We start from the raw sequence: 22,094 nt of genomic DNA on the forward strand, positions 1-22,094 counted from the left end.
CCAAACACCAGAGTTCGAACCTGAGATCTTTCATTTGAAGGGTCACAACTATGTTGCCCAACCACAAAGCCTTTGACAGAAAATAAACAACTTAGATTTTATAAATCAAATCATAAAGACTTAAACCAAGAAGACTCATTCAAAGTCGAACTTAAAATCATATAATTACCAAACCAACCGCCGGTCAGGCTGACGTTTTAATCCTTAAGATTTTTAGGAACCAAATCTGATTAGATCAATACTACCACAACTGGAAAATAAAACAATAAAGCTTAAATTATATCATATAGGCCATTGTGCCATAGTCCCCAGCTAGAAACCATACATTAAGGCTTGTAAGATGATCATAAACAGAAGAATCTGATAATAAAAATTTATGTAATCTAAATTTGATTGGGTTAAATTTGACAGATGCCTATGTTACTGTCAAACAGCAATATCTGCAATGCTATCCTGAATGACTATAGACTCCCTGCTCACAACAGCTCTTCCAAACATCTTTTAGTCGAAAAGCCCCTCATCGTACCAAACATCAACCAAAAAATCGACCATCTCCTGTGTAATGCAGAAACCAATTCGGTTTTTAGTTTTTTTGCAGTGGGCATTAGTATCAGAATGCAATCACAATGGCAAAAACGTGTGGATTTATATAAGAGATTGCAGTAGCAGAAAACATGGTTTAGGATCTATGTTTTCTTGATTGCTTACAGGTAAAGAAATTCGCTCAGAGAAAGGCTCGTTGGTTGACAGCAAGTCCTCGTAGGTCATCGACCAACTGCAGGCAAGAAACAGCTCCCGGTCACGACCAATGCCACAAAACCGACACTTGGTACTATGCAAAGAGAGCGTTTTACCTTATGATCGGATCTTTTGCAATCCTTTGAGTCTTCTGGGAAGCGTCTCCAACCCATTTTCTTCGGCTTTCCTCCCATGCAATGGCAGCTGGAACATCATATGCAAACATAATTTAGTCGGGGCGACTCAAATTAAAGCTAACGCTGTAACTATGGCTCACCGTGATTGATAAATACGGGAGTTGTTGCAACGTTCTCTGAAGCCTTCTTAGTTTCTCTGTCAGTTTTGCATCCTTCCATCGGTTGCTTCTCCTTTGCCTGGGGAATTCCAGTATTTATTTCCATGCCTGGTGTTACGAAAAATCATTACCTTTTGCAGTGCAAGAGGATCTCGCAACAAAATGAGTTTAATAACCGGTCTTCAACACTGCAGAAACAATCAAACGGGAAACGTATGAACAGAATTTCTTTCCCTTCTAAAAGAATCCCAAATTGAATTAGCTTATTACCATCCAACTAATATCATTTTAGCTCAAAACTAATAAATTTATCATCTCTTCCCTCAAAATCAGCCCAGGCCTCCGCTCGCCCCTCAAAAGCCCCCATACGCTAAATTCTAGATTCGCGATGTGGGATTGGCAAAACTACATCAATCTTCCCCCAAAACGAACCCGAATACATAGTATCAATCAAGTACCCTAACTTAACCTTCAGCATTCAATGGACTGACCATCTATAAAAAGACTAAGCGCCCGCAATTCAGATCCTAAAATGGTAAACCAAACATCATTAAATAAATCGCTAACAGATCAACAATAACCCTGCATTTCTGTAATAATATGGCTCTTCCTCACCCATAAAGGATAAACAATACCTTAATTTTTACAGATTTACTTAGGGTGAAACAAAGATTACAGCTTTATACTCCATATCAAACCAAACTTTCCCTTTCAATTCACCACCTCAAAGATTACTCTCCAGAACCCAAAAAAATAATCTGAAACTAAATTAAGCTAACAGCCCTGCTCAAAGTTACAGGAGGCAAATGGTATCTTAGACAACAACATAAATGCAACAATGTTTGAGAATATTACACATTGTATATACAGAAAACAATATCCAAGATACAAGAAATAAATGCTGCAGAGTATTATTGTTACTGTTACAAAAAAAATTAAATAAATAAAAGCAAAAAAATAAAAATAAAAATAAAAATAAAAACATAAATACAGAGGAAAATGAAATGACAAAGAGAAAGTGAATAGTACCTTATTGGGGCTCACAGAAGGAGGAGAGAAGAAAGAAATAAGTAGGCAGGTGAGGGGGTATTTATAGGGGAAATTTCTTGTGCCCCACTTAAAATCCAAAAAATAATTTTTTTTTTTTAAATTTATTTTCTTGATGTTGTTCACACTTCACAGTTTTCTTACCATCTGTGTCCCTGTCTCTCCCTCTCTGTGTGCTGTCTCTTTCTAGCTGATGTGGATGAGGGCCCTCCTTCACATAAGCTGCTAGATTGACTAAAATGCCCACTCACAAAACTCCTTGTGAACTGTTGTTACTGGATTGTCGTGGAAAACGTGTTTAGCCTTCCCAAGTTTTGTTGTGGTTTTCATAAATTTTTAGTTATGTGAAATAGAAACACAAGATTTTTATTTTTTAATATTATAGTTACCAAGTCCACTATCTAATCCAATTTAGTTAGAGTTATTTTTATAAAGAGTTTATTTGGATATATCATTTTTAGTGATGTGGAATATAAATACGGAATTTTTTTTTGCTAAATGAGGTTTTTTGTTGGATATGGGGAAAAACATGTTGGTGACCATTTGACTTGCGGACGTTTAATTTGAAACCTTATGACTATCAAGTCAACTGTCCGACTAATTTTGTTGGGGTCACCTCATAAAAGTTTATTTGCATATATCATTTTTAGTGACGTAGAATAAAAGTACATGATTTTTTTCTGTTAATAAATGAGGTTTTTTTTACTTTTTTTTGTTGGATATGGGAAGAAACAAGTTGGTGACCATCTGCCTTAGCTCCCACAGAGAATTAAATTTGGAATATTGTGATTACCAGTTCAACTTTTCTACCAACTTGATTTGTATGACATTATTTGTATATATCATTTTCCCTAAGCTAATAAAAGTTGACTAGGTTTAGAAGATGTGTTAGTTTGGTTCTTTTAGAATGTTACTTTGATGCATTGTAGTTAAATTTATTGAATTGGTTCATTTTTTTAATCACATAAATTTTAAGTAAAGGGATTAAGAGTTTACTAAAAGGGTGGTCTTGTCTTTTCTCATTTCTCTTTCAAACACGCCCTTAAGCCACTTTAGATGAGTTGACGAGAGTTGAATTAAATACTTGATTGCTGATTTAACGGAATGGGCGGTGTAACTGCTTGCAAAATAAATAGGGTAATTTGAATCATAACAAATTAGCTGCCACCTAATATCAGCGGTTTGGAGCAAATTCATTGCTTCAAACTATGGTGAATTCGTCAAAATTTTGATGATCCGTCATTTATCAAACAAAACCACACACTTTTTTGTCATTTAATTAATACTATAATATGATTTTGCATCTCCCCGATTAACAGGTTCCCTATAAACATTACCAAGATGAAAATAGGGATTCTCATTGTTCATCTTTATTCTCACAACTGGAAATTATTGAATTTCCGACCACCTGAAAGTGATCTTAAATCAAGTCGAAAGCCTTATTTTGACCACTTTTGGTATCCGGAAAAACCTTTGTTGCTATTTCCGACCACTTTTTGCTTTCGATTTTTTAAACTTCATGGGAACTGGTGACGGGCGGTGAAAATCTAAGTGCTCTAATGTGCCGTTACTTTGATCAGTTGTTTACGTCTAGCCAAGGAAGCATGGACACATATTTGGCATGCATTTCGAGTGGTGTTTCCAATGCACAAAACGAGCTGCTGGTAAGGCCGGTCGTCCATGATGAAGTCTGGAAAGTAGTGAAGGATATGTATCCTGATAAGGCGTCGGGACCGGACGGGATGTCTCCAGGCTTCTATCAGGCTTTTTGGGAGGTGGTGGGGGGAGATGTGGTGCACTTATGTAGAGACTTCATGATAAGCGGTGAGCTGCCGGAGGGGATAACTAAAACCAATATAGCTCTCGTTCCCAATAAGCTACATCCTGATTCCATGAAAGACCTACGACCGATCTCGCTGTGCAATGTTATATATAAGGTGGTGGCTAAGGTCCTAGCTAATCGCTTTAAAGGGCTGTTGAATGGTTTGATATCTCCGAACCAAAGTGCCGTCGTCCCGGGGAGATACATTACAGATAACACCATAGTGGCGTTTGAAACTCACCACTATCTGAAAAGGAAGAGGCATGGCCGGGAAGGATTTGCAGCGCTAAAGCTCGACATGAGCAAAGCTTACGATAGGGTGGAATGGGCGTTTCTGGAGGGCGCTATGCTCCGGATGGGATTCAACGAGAGATGGGTGAATCTAGTCATGCATTGTGTTTCCTTGGTTGAATACAGTGTTCTGCTAGATGGTGATAGGTATGGTCCTATCCAGCCGGGCAGGGGACTACGCCAAGGCGACCCATTATCTTCGTACCTGTTCATCATTGTGGGCGAGGGGCTAAGCGCGATGATTAGGAGGCATGAGGAGTGCGGGAATATTCATGGGGGTGGCGGTGGCACGGGGAGCACCTAAAGTTTCACATATGCTGTTTGCAGATGACTGCTTTGTGTTCTTTCGTGCCAACCTAATCGAAGTGGGAGCTATAGCAAAGACACTTCAGGGATACGCGGAGGCTTCGGGGCAACAGTTAAATTTTGATAAGTCCTCCATATCTTTTAGTGTGAATGTCGAAGCTGAAGATAGAGTTTCAGTGTGTGAGTTGCTGGGGGTAACATAGGGGGAGAGGGGAGGGAGGTACCTAGGACTACCATCGTTGGTAGGGCGGAATAAGAGGGAGGTCCTGGGGTTCGTGCGCGAGCGGATTGTCTCGAGGATCAATGGATGGAACAACAGATTTCTATCTCGAGCTGGGAGAGAGGTGATGATTAAAACTGTTCTGCAAGCCCTACCGACATACACCATGAATGTGTTCCTTCTTCCTCAGGAACTATGCACTGAGGTTGAACGACTCATGAATGGCATTTGGTGGGTGGGGGGAATCGAGGAAGGGGGGGGGGGATACGATGGATGAGATGGGACAGGTTGTGTGTTCCGAAGAAGATGGGTAGCTTAGGTTTTAGGAGAGTGAGGGAGTTTAATCTTGCCATGTTGAGTAAGCAGGGCTGAAGATTGATGCAATACCCTTAGTCCTTGGCTGCGAAGGTATTAAAAGCCAGATACTACCCAACGTCGTCATTTCTGGATGCTGACATTGGATCCTCGCCGTCGTTTGTTTGGCGGAGCTTGTGGCAAACGCAATCGATCTTACGGAGGGGTAGCGCATGGCGGGTGGGAAATGGGAAGAGTATTCGGGTGTGGACGGATGCGTGGTTACCCGATAAGCAAAATCGGTGTTGGAGACTGCGATGCCTGCACAGTTAGAAGGAATTAAGGTATGTGGTTTCCTCAATAGCTCTGGCAGGGGTTAGGACGTGGAAGTGATAAGCGATATTCTGAATGAGCGTGATGCTAGCTTGGTCCTCAAGATCCCTTTGGCGCGAACGGAGCGTGACGATACCCTTTTCTGGGTTGATGAGAGTAGAGGGAGGTTCACTGTTAAGAGCTGTTATCGTTTCATAGTGGGGGATTGTGGGAGTAACGGGTGGTTGGGGTGGACGACAATCTGGGCGATGAAAATTCCACCGAAGGTTAAGACTCTAGTTTGGCAGGCTTGCACTGGTTGCCTTCCAACGGCTGATGTTCTGAGAAGTAGAAGGGTGGCATGCTCAACGCTGTGCGCCTTATGCGGGGAGGAAGACGAATCAGGGGCACATGTCTTTTTTACGTGTGCTGTAGCAAGAGCCTGCTGGAGGCGAATCGGAGTGGAGTTGGAGGGGTACGATATTCCATCTTTCTGCATGGGAATAAAGACACTGTTCAATGTGTTGGAAGAGGAGCAGCGACGATTTGGCCTGCTGTTGTGTTGGGGAATATGGCAATGTCGTAATTAAGTAGTGTGGAATGCGGAGTCAGTGTGGGAAATATCTTATCTCTAACTCAAAGCTATTGGCATGGATGGTGTCATGCAAATGTGCTAGGCAGGGCTGAGGAGGCTGGTAACGGAGGGGAGGTGCAGCGGTGGCGAAAGCCGGAAAGGGGTCGGTGCAAACTCAATATTGATGCTGCCTTCAGTGCTAGCAGCGGTAAGGCGGGGTTTGGGTGGGTGCTGCGGGATGAACAAGGATCCTTTATGGTAGCCATGGCGTACCCGGGGGGAGTAGCGGAGAATGCGTGTATGGCGGAGGCTTCGGGAGTGAGGGAGGCGTTGAGTTGGCTGAAGGACATTGGCGCCAGGCAAGTGGATGTCGAAATGGACGCCCAGGTAGTCTACCACGCGCTGCAGGGTGAACCGGGAGAGTCTTATTTCGACCTTGTTATCGATGATATAAAAGACATTGCAGATTTAGTTGATGATTTGCAGTTCTTGTTTGTTAAACGAACAGCGAACCACGTCGCCCATCGCCTTGCGAGGGAGGCTGGTTCTTTGTCTGGTTGTGTTACTTGGTTTTATATTCCGCCTTTGTTTCTTGTAAACTTGTTGATTGAAGATAATGAAAGTTGATTGTTTTGGTTTCAAAAAAAAAAAAAAAAACTAAAATAATGTATTCAAAATCATCCCCTACAAAAGATTGATCCATAATTCTATTTATATCTTTGAAATACTTATTCACTTTTAAAATTAAAATATAAAATTAACATATAATATAGTAATATGGAAAATATACCATACTTATAAGCACCAATACCATTTGTATTGAGTATACAATAAAAAGTTGTACAAAAAGTTTTGAATATGTAACATGTACCATGAGTATGCAGTACAAACATAAAATCTTTTCTATTATATTCACTTTGAGATTGTACCGGATATCCGGATGCAAGAATCACAAATAATGCATAAGAGGAAAATAGGAGATGCTTAATAGACGAGAAAAAGTAGCAACCACTACTTAATAGTGTGCACTCGGTAAACCTAACATTGTGACCTTAGCAGCCACTGATCGGCTCAAACCAATAAGACCAATAAATAGACGAAGTTTAATTTCAAAGGAGAAAAGGGTTCAAAGAGTAAAAGATTTTTTTTTTTTTTTTTAAAAAATGGTCAAATAGATTCCTAAGCTTTATACGAAAAAACAATTAGACACATAAAGTTTAAAAAGTTGCGATTAAACATTCTAACTTTATTAAAATTGATCAAATAAGATTGTTTATCTGTAACCAACAAGTTAATGGTAAGATTACGATGACGTGGCATGATAATCTTCATATTGCGCCATTGATAACAAGCTTGTCGCCGTTCACCCAAAATGGCAACTAATTGGTTGCCTTCTTTGGATTGACAAAGATGGCGACCGACAAATGTTCACCGGTTTTATTATCAAAGCCCTAATGGCTGGTCAATTATTCTATGTGGATAACTGGCTATTAGGCCTATATACACCAAAATAACAAGTTATAATGTTTAATTGTACATTTTTAAAGTTTATGGACCAAATTTGTTTCGCCTATAAAGTTAAAGTGCATAATCGACCATTTTTCCTAAATAATACTTCGTACCACATACTAGAGTCTAGAGTAATGTTACATATCTCTTCTAAAATTTACCTCATTACTTTTATTTTGATGTGACAATAATATCTTCTCCCAAAAGGTTGAATTCTCAATTCTAAGGCCCCCACACTTCGACCAGACAAAGTATTTGGAATGATGTAAATCAAGGTGTAGTTTAGTGTTTAATTAAAAGCATGTAAAGTTTAATAATTATAGAGCATATGGAAGAAAAAAGATGGAGGGGAAAATAGGATTAGGATTTTCCATAATACTATGTTACAAGTTACAAGGTGTGGGCTCTCATTGACGGAATCCCCGATCTTCCCTCCAGTCTCATCACCGTCACCATTGAAATATAGAGAGTAGAGACACAATGAAATCAGAATTGTTCTCCTTCTCGCCTCTGCGCTCAAACTCCTCCTTCTCCTTCTCCTTCCAATCTATCACACAACAAATACTACCATATCTTTACATCATAACAATACATACATACATACACAGCGAGAGGGAGAGGGAGAAAGAAAGAGAGGGAGGGAGAAAGAGAGGGAGGAGTTAGCGCGAATGGGAATAATATCCGAAGATGCAGTTGTGATCAAGGAAGCAGAGGGATTAGGGGGTGAGACAATAATCACGATTAGTTGCCCTGACAAGACTGGCCTCGGATGCGACCTCTCCAGGGTCATCTTGTTAGGTGGCCTCAACATTGCCAGGGGAGGTACCCATTATTACCCACCAATGTTTTCTCTTTCTCCTAATGTCATGAATTTCCCTTTTTTCGTTTTATCCTTGTTTTCATTTCTAGTCTGATGAAGAGCATAATGTTGGTGAAATTGGGATTGTCTTGAATAAAACTGTGCATCTTAACATCTTTCTCCATTGATTGGACGTTTGGTAATTAGAAAAAAGTTTAAACTTTATTGGGAATTGAAGCACGTGGACCTGGGGTGTCGTAGAGATTCGAACCATGACTTTTGATCAGGCTCTGATACCAAATTAAATCATGTGCTCCATATCAACTAAAAGCCTAAGCTGATAGTTATTGTATCAACATTGGAAAAATTATTTGTATGCAATCTTTTACTTAGAAAAGTTTGGGTAATGGGAATCAATTTCATAATATCAGATCCCCATCAATGTCTCTGGCAACTAAATAGCTGAAATTAAAGTTAGGATTGTTATGCTGTCAATGAATCATGAGGCTTAGAATTACATGTTTTGTGAGACATTGATGTTTGGTGGGATCTCTTTATGTTTTTGTTTCTTAAGTGGACATTAGGATTTTGGGCTAATGGATTTGTTCTTGACTGTTTGGATAGCAGATATTCAAACTGATGTTAAATGGTGTTTCGTAGTTTTCTGGGTGACTGGGAAGCCAATAATAAGTTGGAATTTGCTGCGGCAAAGGCTTCTTCAAGTCTGCCCACTATGTACTCCGGCAGCATCTGGTATTTACTATTATCGACCTGAGGTTCAGGAGCCCAAGCCAATGGAGATCTTCTTGTTGAAGTTTGGGTGCTCTTATGGCTGGACGGGGCTCTTACATGGTAAGCTTTGTCCCGCAATTAAGTTCAAGTCGATATGGTTGAGTGTGAGTGTAATTTTCTATGATATGAAGTGATAATAGTTATTTATTTAAAACCGGTCATTGGTTTGGTTAGCCACTAGAAAACATTCTTCTTTGAAGGAATATTCTTGCCTAGACTTAAATATTCTTTGTTTGGACCATTTCCTTAGATGTTGCCAAAGCACTTTGTAAGTTGGAGCTCGGAATCAAAATAGTGAAAGAATATGCTGCACCAGGCGGGAAGCTAATGAACTTCTTCTATTTGTATGACACAAGGTTTGTTGTTGGCTTGTTTCCCTTTTACGAGTAGCTTTTATTCAAATGCAATCTATTGCTTGGAATTTACCATTTTTCTTCTTCGATGTTGCCTCCTCAATTGTTGCAGTTCCCCTTCTGTTTAAGTAAAAAAAGATTGTTGTTGGGAGATGTAAATGCCCGCGATGTGAACTAGGATTTTAGTTTTATACCGATGCTTTATGACTCCCGAACTTTGTTTCTTCACTAGGAGTTGTTAAGTAATCAAAATTTGCAGGTGACAAAAAAAAATCGTGTGAGACTAAGTTCTTTGATCTTGTTGGGGGGTTCAGTTTAAATAGTCTGCTTTATATTTCCCAGGAAACTTCTTCACACTGATATGAGACAAGAGGAAACGATTAACCGTTTGAAATCTGTGTTGGGGGACGCCATGATTAGCTCCGAGACTGAGCTGGCTCCTGCTGAAGTAACCGCGTGTTTACCAACTCCTCTTCCATCCCCGCTTACAGAAAGCACGTTTAGCTTCGAGATGTATGATGGTGAGTCGAGCGGGGTTGGGGTTCCTTCTGCAGACACTGTTTCTGTGTTGGTTGACAACAATCTCAGCCGCTCCCACACGTTGCTTCAAATATCGTGCCGGGATCAGAAAGGTCTCATCTATGATATCATGCGTACGCTCAAAGGTTACAACTACCAGGTTAGAGTGTTAGACAGACATTCTTTGTTATAATCCGTGGTTAATTTGGTCATACGAATAATTTATCAGATCGTTTTTAATCAGGTCTCTTACGGGCGATTCTTTACGAATGGAAAAGGATCTTGTGAGGTGGACCTATTTATAATGCAAGATAAGAAGAAGATACTTGACCCCGAGAAGCAAAACACTATGTGTGCTCGATTGCGCACAGAGCTTGCCTGTCCGCTCAGGGTGGACGTGTTTAGCAGGGATAATGCGACCGAGATCTTAGTAGCCAACCCAGTTGAATTGACTCGTAAAGGGCGCCCCCTCTTGTTCTATGACATCACCTTGGTTCTCAAGAGGCTTGACATCTACATCTCTTCGGTACCATTGCCCTACTCCTTCCTCTCTTGCCTACTCGTCTCAACAAAACACTTTTATGCTTTCTGTATAACTCGTGCAGTGTATTATAACAGTGACAGTCTAGTTCGATCTGTGTGTGATTTGTCTCGGTCTAGTCAATTACATGAGTTTCAAACTTCAATTTGGATGAATAATCCGTTTTATAACCAAAAACACTAACACTTTCCAATCTCATTTCCCAGGTGGAGACGGGCAGACATTGGGTTCACGACCGCGAGTGGGAAGTGTTCAGGATGGTGCTCGATGAATCAGACAGCTCCACCTTGCCAAGGGACAAGATCAAAGAATGTGTGAGGAACAAGTTGATGGGCTGGGACGCCTGGGAGCAACCTTAAAAACCGAGATAACCTTAAAAACTGAGGTAACCTTAAAAACCAAGGTCAGAATCCCGTCCACCCGCACCAACACCCACACCCAACATAGGATCATCCCCAAGTTTAGCATACAATTTCTTTAATCTCTCCTCCATTCCCTCTTCTCCTTGTACATTTCTCATTTTCCCACCATTAGCACTCCCTTCCTGGCTTCGGGCGATTAGTGACTGAACCCGCTATCGCGGATTTTGTACACGCTAAGCGTCTGCCCTGGCCTGCTGTTAGTGTGTTGCATCCTGCAAACGTCTGTAGCCATCTCTAGCTGGGCACAGAATATGTTCACAGATGTTATAATGTGTAAAGTCATCTATGAAAAGTGACTTTATACTTTATAGTTTGGCATTTGTTATCTTCAGAGTAATATAGCAGCTAGCAAGTATTGGAAATATCATTTCCTTTTACTAAAATGTAACTCATGTCAAATCATTGAATCATGTATCATGACTTGTATAAATGTGTTACATATCTAAGATCTTTATATTTATTGTTTACTTTTTATGACTGTGGGTTTTACAACTGCAATAGTTGAGTTAGGTTGAAATAACCACTTTGTTAATAATCAAGAAGAGTTAATTCCAGCAATAGTCCTCCGACTATTGCAATTTTCCAAAATTAGTCCTCGAGTTTTAATTTGGACAAAAAAGACACTTGACTTTTTAATTTGTTCCAGCAATGGTCCTTCTGTTATCCCTCCATCACTTAGCCGTTAGTTTTGAGGGTAAAATGGTCTTTTTGTCCAAATCCCTCGCATACCACTGGGTTCCATCAGGTAGATACTTCGTTGGAAAGAAGAGGCTGCAAAATCCTCGTTTCTTCCTCAATGAACCTCCTATACAGTTGCTGCTCGTGGTTATGCAACTCCATAAACAAATCCCTTAACTGCTGGGCGCATTTGTAAGCTTCAGTTCCAGAACGGACCACCTTTAGTTCAATATCAAGGTAAATGTATTCGTGTTTTTCCTAAGGAAGAAGCCACATGAAAAGCCTTAACAGCGAAAATCCAAATAAGTTTTGCACAATGGTATGAGAGGTGTTCAGTTACTAAGAAACCATGTCGATGCAGACAAATCATATTTCATCACATATTCACATAAACAATAAATGGTCTGGAACTTACCTGAATTTTGCGGACTACACTCCCGAGTGACGTCCGATGCATTCCATGCTTTGAAACACTTTCAATTACAACCCATGGTCTGCAAAAACAGTTGAACAAAAAGAAGATAATCACAGATATTCGGGATGACTATGATTCTATAAATGTGCAAGGGAATTTGGCATCTAAATGGTGGCATGATCAGCAAAGATTTAGAAGAAAGTAAGTAGTCCAGGTCTTGAAATCCTTCGTATTACAAAGGAATTCAAAACAACATTCGCACTAATTAAGACAGAAGTAGCCATTAGCTTTAACAATACCTTACAATTTTTTCAAAACATATACAATTCGAACTTTTTATTCAAATGATTAATATACAGAACCAAATTTCAACATCAAAATCTTTACAGGACGCAATTAACATTTAACAAATTTAGGCACATGTGCAACTACCATATACAAGACTATACGGCCAGTCTCACACACATGCCAACATATTTAGAAGCTTGTGGCTTAAAACAAATGGCAATGTTCAGGCACTAATGGTGGTACTGTAGTACAACAACACTTCAGTTTCTCCCAATTAGATTTGTCTATTCATTCAAACCACTCATTGTTCACTGGAGAGAGAGACAGAATGAGCGGCGGAGCTAAGAAAGCGGTGTGGATGGCGTGCATGGCTGCCGTGGAGGTGCTGAAGGACCAGGGCTTCGCGCGGTGGAATTATCCGATGAGGACGCTGCACCAGCACGCGAAGAGCAAGGTGGCAGCGTCCTACCAGGCCCGGAGATCCTCGTTGGCGCTACCGTCGTCGACGGTGGTGTCTGGGAAGGTGATGCGACTATGCGAGAAGCGAAGATGAGAAAAACTGAGAGGAATTTCAACAGAGTCATGGACGTTAGCTGCTTCGGTCCTAGTACTGTTAGATTCTAGTTCCCGGCCGGCGATCATACGCAGATTAATGTATGAACATACGATGAAATTTTTTCAGCTTCTCAACGGTATCATGCACACTGTCAGAATCTTCCTCTGCGACTTGAAGCCCGACAACGTTCTCGTCTTCCTTGGAAAGTACAACGGCGGGCACCACCTCAAGCTCTGCAACCTCGGGCTCGCCATGTTTCCCGGCGAGGAGAATGTTTACGGCGATTCCCATCGCTGGACGTTGCGGTACGCGTCGCCGAAGTCTTTAACCTGGAAATCGTACACTGAACAAATGATATCCGGGCGCTGGGCTGCATCTTCGTCCAGATGCTCACCGGGAAATCCATGTGGCAAGGCGGCAACAAACACGAAAATAGCGCTAACCAGCCCGGAAATACAAGACCATCTCTCCCCTGCGGCCAAGAATTTCTTGAAAATGTGTTTAGTGAGAGACCCACGACAAATATGGATTGCGGAGAAGCTAGGCAAGGGAGGAAGAAGAAAGTTAGTTAATAAAAAGACTATTTTGCCCCCTAAACAAACGGTTAAGTGACAGATAGATAACAGAAGGACCATTTATGGAATAAATTAGAAAGTCAAGTGTCTTTTTTGTCCAAATTAAAAGTCAAGGACTAATTTTGAAAAATCGCAATAGTCAGGGGACCTGGAATTAACTCTAATCAAGAATAATAAGCCAAGAAATATTTTATTGCTTTTAGAGAGCTATAAAATCGAACCCCGAGTACCCCTTTTTTAAAGGTTTTATACATGCTTACTCTACCAATAATTGAGCTAATAAATTCTCTTAATCATTCTGTACAAATCTAGGAGAGTAACCTTGACATTAAAGCTCCCATAAATAGTGATAAGGATTATACGTGCACGACCAGATGTATGCAAGACAAACCGATCTAAATCGAACAACGCTGAGCCCCTCAAACCTATTAGGTATACCCTTGAACTAAAGAAGTAGTCAAGTCACGTCCAATCATCTTTTTAATCTTCTCAAGACACTTGGCACATTCTCCCTAATGATATGCCAGAACCACGACATGTGTCCCAAATCCGTCTATATAAGGCGCATTTATTGCTCAAAGGAGGAGACTTTTGGCACTTTTTAACTACCCTAGACACTCTCGACCTAACTGCATCTATTACCGGCCTTTATCTCCCCAAGCCCAAAGAACTTGTCGTAGAACCACTAGATTGAAAGGACATTTCACAAACCATACACTATAGAATTAACCATATCAAATATGAGATGAACCCTAGCATTAACTCTATGACAAATAAGCCACGTTTATGTCTGTTTGACTGTTTGACTCTTTTTGTCCTATAGAGGCCGAGCACTTTGTAGTCAGAGTCTGGCCATATGTTATAGCTTGATTTGAGAATTTTTTAAAGTGTAAACAAAATAGGAAAGGTTTTGAGGAGTGGACAAAAAGAAGGAAAAATTACAATGAGAGTACCAAATTAAACCAAATTCAAGCACTAATCCAGCTACCCTAACCTATGAGATTATGGGACTGCAAATATCACTATCCTTAGTCTTCATCATCAACACTCAGCAAGATATATACACATTACACAAACACAAACTTTGACGAAAGAAATTTCAGAAGCTTTGACCATAGAAATTTCAGCAAAACAAAAAAATTCATCCTCTTCTGATTTTGCTTGCGTGCACGCCTTACGTCCCACATTACACCATTCCACACGTTTGGAATTCTGTCTTAAATAATTAAATATTCAGTGCATTCAAAAAAAAAAATTAAATATTCAGTATTTTTGATAAAACTAATCCAAATTCAGTTCACTCACTTGAGTTAAAATGCACAATTTTTTATTTTAATTATTGAATTAATTAAAAATGTAAAGTTAATTGCCTTAAAAATGAGGACATCTTTAATAGTATTGGGTTTTTTTTTTTTTTTTTTTTTTTTTTTTTTTGAGGTGTCAATTAAGAGGGAGAGGAGGACAAAAAAATGAAAAAAGAAAAAAGGAAAAAAAAGGCGAGCAACAATTTTATTATTTTTTTAAAAGAAAAACGAAAAAGCTTAAAATAAGCGCCTACTGGGCACGATCCTTGCGCTCCACGCGGCTTGAACTGCATTTGTTTCCCCTTTTCTCTGCCTTGGCGGGTTCCCCCAAAACTAAAAATTGCAAGAGAAAAAATAAAACCAACCCTTTAATTTTTTACTGTTTCAAAAATTCATGAAAAAACTCATATTACGGATGCTCTGATAAATTAGATGTTAAATAAAATTGATTTTAAAAACAACAAAATAATGGCGGCCCCTTGTCTCAATGTACGTGTGTCCGTTGATGGCAAAAATTATAGCTTACAAGGAGGCACTCACATAACTTAAAGGGAGGGAGGTGCATTCCGTTCAACTCCAATCAGATTGCACAAAGCTTTGCTACAATTTTACATCGATATCATCCACAGTCGAGTTGAGATCGTATATCAGCATTTCTACTTTGGATTGTTGGAATCTTATGGCTTCTTTTCTTTTATGTTCTATTAATTTTATTCCTTATTCGTCTAATAGTATGTTGGAATTTTTAGCTAAAAATGGCATTTTGAGTGATTATTTTGTGGTACAAATATATGTGGGATCTACTTCTGATTTGGGTCGGGTTAAAGTGGATTCGAGTTCTTCGTAGTGAGACGAAGAATTTGATATAATGTACGCTCAAAATGGATAATAGGTGAATGAGAAATTGATTCTCAAAGTGAACCTTTTGAGGGAAGTCAACAACTTAAACCTATTGTTTAGTGGCTAATTAGGATTAGCACTAATCTTGATGCTAATTACTTAGCATTCACGAAAGAATGCTTGTAATTAAGCTTTGGAAAAAGGTTAAGTTGCAATTAAGCTATTGAAAGCTTGATTAGTGAATTGGGAAATGAACTTTCGTGCTATGCTTTGTGCATGGACGAAAGTTGTGCATGAATTGAGCTTAAGCTTTGGATTCCAAAGTAGCTCATTTCGTGCTGTGGATTCGGAGTGCACGAATCAAATGCTATATGCATTGATTCGTGCTGCACCGTTTCGGTGCTTGCGGACCACTCGGGTGTGGTTTCCAGTTCCAATTCGTTAAACCTTCGGGTTTGTACGGACTTCTCAGTCACTCAGATATTTTGAAACGGATCGTTATGGTCGGTACGAATTAATCGTGTATTAAGTTCGTGACCGTTGATATTATTTCGATAATAAGTACGACCGTTTCAAACGTTATTATCCAATTATTAAATTTTGAATTTATGTTGGTTAATGGCCATGAATATGCTTTAATTCCCTTCTCCTACAAATAGCTTGGTGGTTGGCAGAATGTTTTGCTGCGAGCTTTGAATCAATCAAAATTCTTTTGTTTTCTCTCAACTCTCATCTAGTTTACAAAAGAAAAGAAATTCTGGCAAACATCTTCTGTAAAACATCGGAGTGCTCAGCTTGTGTTCTAGTTCGCCGGGCTTTGGGTTGGAGTGCTCGAATGCCAAAGTCGTAGTCCGTTTTATCCTGGGAGACTGACGCCACAACGATCCTAGCACCCTCGGGAGGTGGCGAATCGGTTTTAAGGAGAGTGTGTGTACACACGACTCGGGCTTCCTATACTTCTTCTTGTTTCTTCGCGTTGGGTTGAAACCTCAGATTAGAAACCCGTTCTTATTTTATTTTGTTCTTGGTTTTGGAACAAGTGGTGGGATTAATCTTAGAAAGATTAAATCCTTGTACTAGTTTCGTGCTAGTTGTGGTGGGATTAATTTCGTGAAAATTAAGTCCCGTGTACTAGTCTCGTACTAGTTGTGGTGGGATTATTTTGATAAAATAAATCCCAATTTGGTTAATATATATACGCTGTATATATATGTAATTTTGGTTTCGAACCAAAATTTGTTGGAATTAATTTTCTATAAATTAAATTCCATTTTTCGGGACAAATATATATTTTATATATATTTTGTGTATCCATTTATTCACCATTTTTCAACATAGTATTCTCAAGCTAGCTCTCTGTATTGAGATTCTAATTCTCCCGACTTTATCTCAGTTCTTCTTCCTCTTCTTCATAATATACCTTTGATATTTTTTTTTTTAAAAGACAAAAAAATAAAAATTATAGGGACTAGTCGCAGGAGTGGGGGTAATACCATCGTCATCGAACACAAAAATGTAGGCAGCCAACCACGTGGCGGCCTCCGGTGTCGCATGTGGATAGCAGATTCCCGTTCCGATTTCTTCTCCTTGGTGGACCCCACCGGTTTTCCAATCACAGAGGAGATTCCCGACGAATCTTCCATTTCCCCTGATCTTCGCACCCATATAAAGTTGTTGTACAGTTTACAGAGCTAACTGAAAGAGAAGAAGTTCAGATAATATGAGAGCTTTGAATTCGCAATTTGTTTTGATTAACGTTCAGAGCTCATGGAGCTCGGCTAAGCAAATACCCATCTCAGCTTTTGCATACCTGGACAGCTCTCGGGCTGGCTCCTCCGCATTCTCTGCGGAATTCCGTCGAAAATGTGGTGGGCGGAACAGGAACACAATCTCGTCGTCGATTCAGTCGCCGGAAATTAGGAGGCCGAGGGACCGGACCACCCGCGCGAATTGGTTGAAGTCGATTTCGACGAGCTCGCCGTCGACGTCGAGTTCTCCGGATGCGCCCGTCTCGGACATGGACTTGTTCCTTCAGATTGTGCCCTCGAGGATGAGAAATGAGCTCGTTAGGCATGAAGAAATCGGGGAGTTAATTGAGATAGTCATGGATTTGGGTAGGAAGCCGCTTGCACGGTTTCCGTCGGGAGATTGGGTGGTTTCGGATCAGCCTGTGAAGCTTGAGGATCTACGTCATGCCATCTCAAAGGTCATTTTTACACTAAAATATATGCAATTAGCAGCTAGTGCTTTCTTAAATGATTTTCTAATCAATAAAGCCCTGCAATTTGTTTGAGATCAACCAATCATGAAAATAATAACACGAAGATATTGCTTTTGAAGAAGCAACAAATCGAATTTCTTGCCCAAAAGGCGAAATTCCTTGCCCTACACCCTGGCTTGTGGAGACGTAAATTACGGTGACTTAGAACCCCATTAGATGGGAGACCGTGCCCATGCACACAAGAAGCTCACCATTGGGTGTAACTCTCACACTACAGTTGTCAGACTTAATCCTTAATCCTTACCTACAATTTACCACCAAGAACCAGCTGAGCTGCCCGTGCTGAATTTCTTGGTTATATTTCTGATGTATGCTTGATAGAGACTTTAGAGTAAAATAATAAGAAGTCTCTTGGTTATATTACATGGATACATGTTGATCATTCACACATATTAAATATACATATTATGGATGGATGCTTGTAAGTAATTTTCATACAGAGTTTACTTAAAAAATAGTTAACTCTTTAGGTTGGTGATTTCTCTGATGACAACCGTTCGGGTATTGACAACTCCCTGCATCGTATAAGTGCTATCCGTAACCGTAAATTGCAAATCATTGGCCTTACATGCCGAGTTGGTCGAGCTGTATCAGGAAGTGCTGAGATCATACGGGACTTGATTGAAGGAGGAGGTTCCATATTAGTTATAGGGCCTCCAGGAGTTGGCAAGACTACGTTAATCAGGCATGAATATTCTAATGGTTTGCTTTTTTCTATCTGTAATGCATTTCGTCACAGATTTCTGCAGCCTTATCATTTTACCTATTTTTCTAAACTGAGGGAATGAGGTACTAGCCTACGAATAGTAATTGATGGTGAGGCTCTATAAGTGCAGAGAAATAGCTCGGATGCTGGCAGATGACCAAAAGAAACGTGTTGTTATTGTTGACACATCGAATGAGATTGGGGGTGATGGAGATGTTCCTCATTGTGGAATTGGTCTTGCAAGAAGGATGCAGGTTCCAAATGTGAACATGCAGCACAATGTGAGTTGTGAACTTAGTATTTTGGCTTTTGCTTTGTGCAGCTTGAATCTGTACCAATCTTATTCTGCCGAATATTTATTCATCTGGTTATGTCCAAGCAGGTGATGATTGAGGCAGTTGAAAATCATATGCCTCAAGCTATTATAATTGACGAAATTGGAACGGAGCTTGAAGCATTGGCTGCCAGCACAATTGCTCAGAGAGGCGTGCAGCTTGTTGGAACTGCTCATGGAACCACTATTGAGAGCATTATAAAAAATCCCTCTTTACAGCTTCTTGTTGGTGGCATAGAGGTGCATGTCCTGTTTGTTTTGTTTTAACTTCGTCTCTGTTTATTTTTAACTGCAATAAGCCAATAACATGTGATATCAATACCATTGTTCCTGTTGTATTAACTTTTTTCTAATTTGGAAACAGAGTGTTACTCTTGGTGATGAAGAAGCAAGGAAAAGAAAAGTGCAGAAAACAATTCTTGAGAGAAAAGGACCGCCTACATTTACATGTGCTGTTGAAATGATATCAAGAACTGAGTGCCGTGTTCACCATAGATTAGATGCAACTGTGGATGCCATTCTTGCAGGTAAATTGGGTACTTATTGTCCTGTTGAAAATTTTCCCAGTTTATTCTTAAAGTTTTTCCAATGTGGGTTGTACTTCTCAAACTTATCGTGACCAGTGGCTTGATTCTTTTCTGGACCTAGGGAAATCTCCACTCTTTGAAATCCGCCAGGTGGAAGCTGAGTTGAATACGTCAATGAAGTCTTCTTCATCTACTCGTGAGGACCATGCTGATGTATCTAAGCTAACTACTGACCATAAAGTAGACAAAGAAGATAGCAGAATACTTGATACAGTTAATAAAGATTATTATCTGCACTTTGATAATGATAACAAAAATGTTAAATTTGAGTCTGATGATGAAGACGAAGATAATCCCAAGTCCAAGAAATCTGGTACAAATGGACCTCTTAGTAAGAGGACCTCCCCTCTGTATGTATACACTCACAAGGTAAATATTATGCACTTTTTGTACATTAATTTACAAGAACGGATATGATTCTACTTTTCTCATTCTCTGTGATTCATACTTTTGGGAATAAAGCGTAAGTAAATCTATGTGTTCTTTTTCTTCTTTGCATTTATTATTTGAATCTGCTGTTAGAAAATTGTAAGCTGTTGCTAATTATGGTTAGAGTTTTAATGGAAATTGAATCCATCTTTCCATGGCTGCTTTCAGATTCAAGAAGCTGATTTATTAGAAGTGACCACTGCTATGGGGCTTGAAGATGAAATAGACGCAACTGATGATATAGGTGCTGCAGATGCTATACTGGCTACTAGTACTGAAATGAAGCAGAATCCTTGGATCCGCAGTGTTGCCAAATTTCACCAAGTGCCTGTGTTTGTAATCAAGGTGCCTTTTCTTCCTCCTTCCTTCTATTACTTTTCTTTGTTTCCCATTATTCGTTGTGCATCTCTCTGGGAAAGTAGGATGGTGTTGCATTTCACAATTTCCTGCTTGTTGGTTAATTGCAGTCAAATACAATGGCACAAATGGTGAAGGCGGCCCGTATGATTCTTGGAATGGATTCATATAGCTCAAAACAACCACTCAAAAATGCCTTCGATATTGAAATTGAAGACGATGCACCAAAAAGAAAACCAACTCTGGAGGAGATTGATGCCTTGGAGGTGCACCTCTTTAACCTTTCAGCACATTATAATATTAAATTTGCATTCAACTTATCACCGCTTTAACTATTTCATTTGATTTTACACTTGGTGATATTAGAAATAACTGCTATTGGGGGCAATCCAGCCAAGTTGGTCGGGCTGTTGGCTTGGTAACCACAAGGTTCCAAGTTCGACTCCCTGTGGGAGTGGCCTATTAGCCTTCTTGGTTTGAACTGATCAACTATGGTCAACCTAGTCTGGTTCACCTCCTTGTGATCCTTTGCTGGCCAAGGTCACAAGGCGGTGTTTACATAGTGTACACCCTCAGGTAGTGGTTGCGAATTTCCTTCATCACTCAAAAAAAAAAAAAAAAAAGAAGAAGAAATAACTGCTATTTTAAACATGTTGAACCATTAGAAAACACTCAATCCAACAGTAGTTGCATACTGCCTTTCTCGCGTGATTGTAGAAACACAATATTAATTTTCTTTTTGGGGTGCAAAATGAAAGTAAAAAATGCAACAAGGTGATGATTGTGGATTGTGGAATTGATCAACCTCAAAGCAGCCATTTGCCTCAGTGTTTACATACTCAGTGTTCAAACCTGAAGCTAAAGTATTTGATGCTCCGGGGCTTGAATTAGCTTAGATTATAGCGACATATATAACATTATCCGTGCTCAAAGTCAGCTAGTTTAAATTGTGTCGTCACGTCACAGGAAGTTCGGCTTGCAATCGAGTACATAGTGATACCTGGTGGCGAGCCAGTGGAGCTCCTTCCAAGGCGTTCCGAGATAGTAGCCCAGCAAGTTAAGCTGGTAGAGAGCTACCAGTTGGCTGTAGAGAATTCAGGTACTGAACTCAACCCCAGGCTGCAAATCCTTCCTCAAAAACTAAACAAGGCTTCAGAGAAGCACTCTAAATCTCATTCAAGCCGGACTATAAGTTCCGGCATCTCATTCACTACCGGCACCGGAGGCGCTACCGTTGCTCGGCTGCCATTGTTACCGGAATAAGTCAAGTCTCTAATTGTGAGACAATTCCATATTCAATGACATGTTTGAAACAGTGTACAGTTGTATATGTAAATGTGTATGTCTCATGTAAACTTAACATTTATTTGATGATCAAGTGTAAATCATTCTCTTGTTGTTTTTTTTTTTTTTTTTTTTTTTTTTTTTTTTAATAATACCAGAATTAAAAGTATATAGTGTATATATAAAATGGTTAACTAGATACTGCATAACATTTGCCTTTCTGGAAAATTGAATTGCAATATACATTCTTAACTTCTTTATTTTTTTTAAATGCAGTTATGGTATGATATATTAATATTTTAATAATTATCTTTTTTTATAGTATTTTTAGTCTCCGTATTTCATTTACAAAATAGAAAACTCTTCAATTATGGTACATCATAATGATATGAGATGTTTAACTTTTTTACATCCTCTTCACTATTTTTAGTGAGTGTATAGTAAATTTATAGGGTATTGTTATTTTTGCCTAACAATATGTTAGCTACATAATCTCCCTATTTTCTATGGCTCTCTCTTTTTTGACATCTTACTTTTGATAATATAATGAAATATTATTTTATCACCTCTACACAAATATGTTAAAATTAAATTAGATAAAATAATAAATTTTAAATAATTTTTCT

At 39.4% G+C, this 22,094-nt stretch overlaps 3 protein-coding genes and 1 long non-coding RNA gene across 5 annotated transcripts; 3 read left to right on the forward strand and 1 right to left on the reverse strand.

Annotated features, from left to right (window-relative positions):
• Positions 1-251: 251 nt before the first annotated feature.
• Positions 252-2,111, reverse strand: LOC109192486. The gene is made up of 5 exons (XM_019343144.1): positions 2,063-2,111; positions 1,016-1,221; positions 855-942; positions 709-775; positions 252-555 (listed from the first exon to the last, which is right to left on the reverse strand). The coding sequence occupies exons 2-5, from the start codon at positions 1,137-1,139 to the stop codon at positions 502-504; spliced, it is 333 nt and encodes a 110-aa protein (XP_019198689.1). The 5' UTR covers positions 1,140-1,221; positions 2,063-2,111; the 3' UTR covers positions 252-501.
• A 5,682-nt stretch (positions 2,112-7,793) lies between these two features.
• Positions 7,794-11,308, forward strand: LOC109192484 (ACT domain-containing protein ACR10-like). Of its 2 annotated transcripts, none has more exons than XM_019343141.1 (6): positions 7,794-8,230; positions 8,835-9,059; positions 9,250-9,355; positions 9,695-10,031; positions 10,116-10,397; positions 10,619-11,308. In XM_019343141.1, exons 1-6 carry the CDS (start codon positions 8,077-8,079, stop codon positions 10,769-10,771), a joined length of 1,257 nt encoding a protein of 418 aa, XP_019198686.1. In that variant the 5' UTR covers positions 7,794-8,076; the 3' UTR covers positions 10,772-11,308. The 2 variants fall into 2 exon arrangements, with proteins under 2 accessions (XP_019198686.1, XP_019198687.1); XM_019343142.1 differs by having other exon boundaries at positions 8,868-9,059.
• Positions 11,309-12,080: 772 nt separating this feature from the next.
• LOC109192595 lies at positions 12,081-12,879 on the forward strand. Its single transcript, XR_002056132.1, has 2 exons — positions 12,081-12,141; positions 12,383-12,879. It is a non-coding gene; the product is annotated as an uncharacterized LOC109192595 (long non-coding RNA).
• Positions 12,880-16,996: 4,117 nt separating this feature from the next.
• LOC109192593 (uncharacterized protein ycf45) lies at positions 16,997-21,592 on the forward strand. The gene is made up of 9 exons (XM_019343294.1): positions 16,997-17,696; positions 18,242-18,456; positions 18,608-18,758; positions 18,860-19,051; positions 19,176-19,338; positions 19,460-19,767; positions 19,996-20,172; positions 20,295-20,450; positions 21,151-21,592. Exons 1-9 carry the CDS (start codon positions 17,211-17,213, stop codon positions 21,445-21,447), a joined length of 2,145 nt encoding a protein of 714 aa, XP_019198839.1. The 5' UTR covers positions 16,997-17,210; the 3' UTR covers positions 21,448-21,592.
• The last annotated feature ends 502 nt before the right edge of the window (positions 21,593-22,094 follow it).

Source organism: Ipomoea nil, unplaced genomic scaffold, assembly GCF_001879475.1.
Source record: "Ipomoea nil cultivar Tokyo-kokei standard unplaced genomic scaffold, Asagao_1.1 scaffold1770, whole genome shotgun sequence".
Classification (NCBI taxonomy): domain Eukaryota; kingdom Viridiplantae; phylum Streptophyta; class Magnoliopsida; order Solanales; family Convolvulaceae; genus Ipomoea; species Ipomoea nil.

Coding starts and splice junctions, on each gene's coding strand:
- LOC109192484 (XM_019343141.1), top strand. CDS start 8,077: ATGGGAATAATATCCGAAGATGCAGTTGTGATCAAGGAAGCAGAGGGA. Junction 9,060..9,249: donor CTGGACGGGGCTCTTACATG/GTAAGCTTTGTC, acceptor CCATTTCCTTAG/ATGTTGCCAAAGCACTTTGT. Junction 10,398..10,618: donor TTGACATCTACATCTCTTCG/GTACCATTGCCC, acceptor CTCATTTCCCAG/GTGGAGACGGGCAGACATTG.
- LOC109192486 (XM_019343144.1), bottom strand. CDS start 1,139: ATGGAAATAAATACTGGAATTCCCCAGGCAAAGGAGAAGCAACCGATG. Junction 943..1,015: donor TCCCGTATTTATCAATCACG/GTGAGCCATAGT, acceptor ATGATGTTCCAG/CTGCCATTGCATGGGAGGAA. Junction 556..708: donor CTGAGCGAATTTCTTTACCT/GTAAGCAATCAA, acceptor TGCATTACACAG/GAGATGGTCGATTTTTTGGT.
- LOC109192593 (XM_019343294.1), top strand. CDS start 17,211: ATGAGAGCTTTGAATTCGCAATTTGTTTTGATTAACGTTCAGAGCTCA. Junction 17,697..18,241: donor TACGTCATGCCATCTCAAAG/GTCATTTTTACA, acceptor TTAACTCTTTAG/GTTGGTGATTTCTCTGATGA. Junction 18,759..18,859: donor ATGTGAACATGCAGCACAAT/GTGAGTTGTGAA, acceptor ATGTCCAAGCAG/GTGATGATTGAGGCAGTTGA.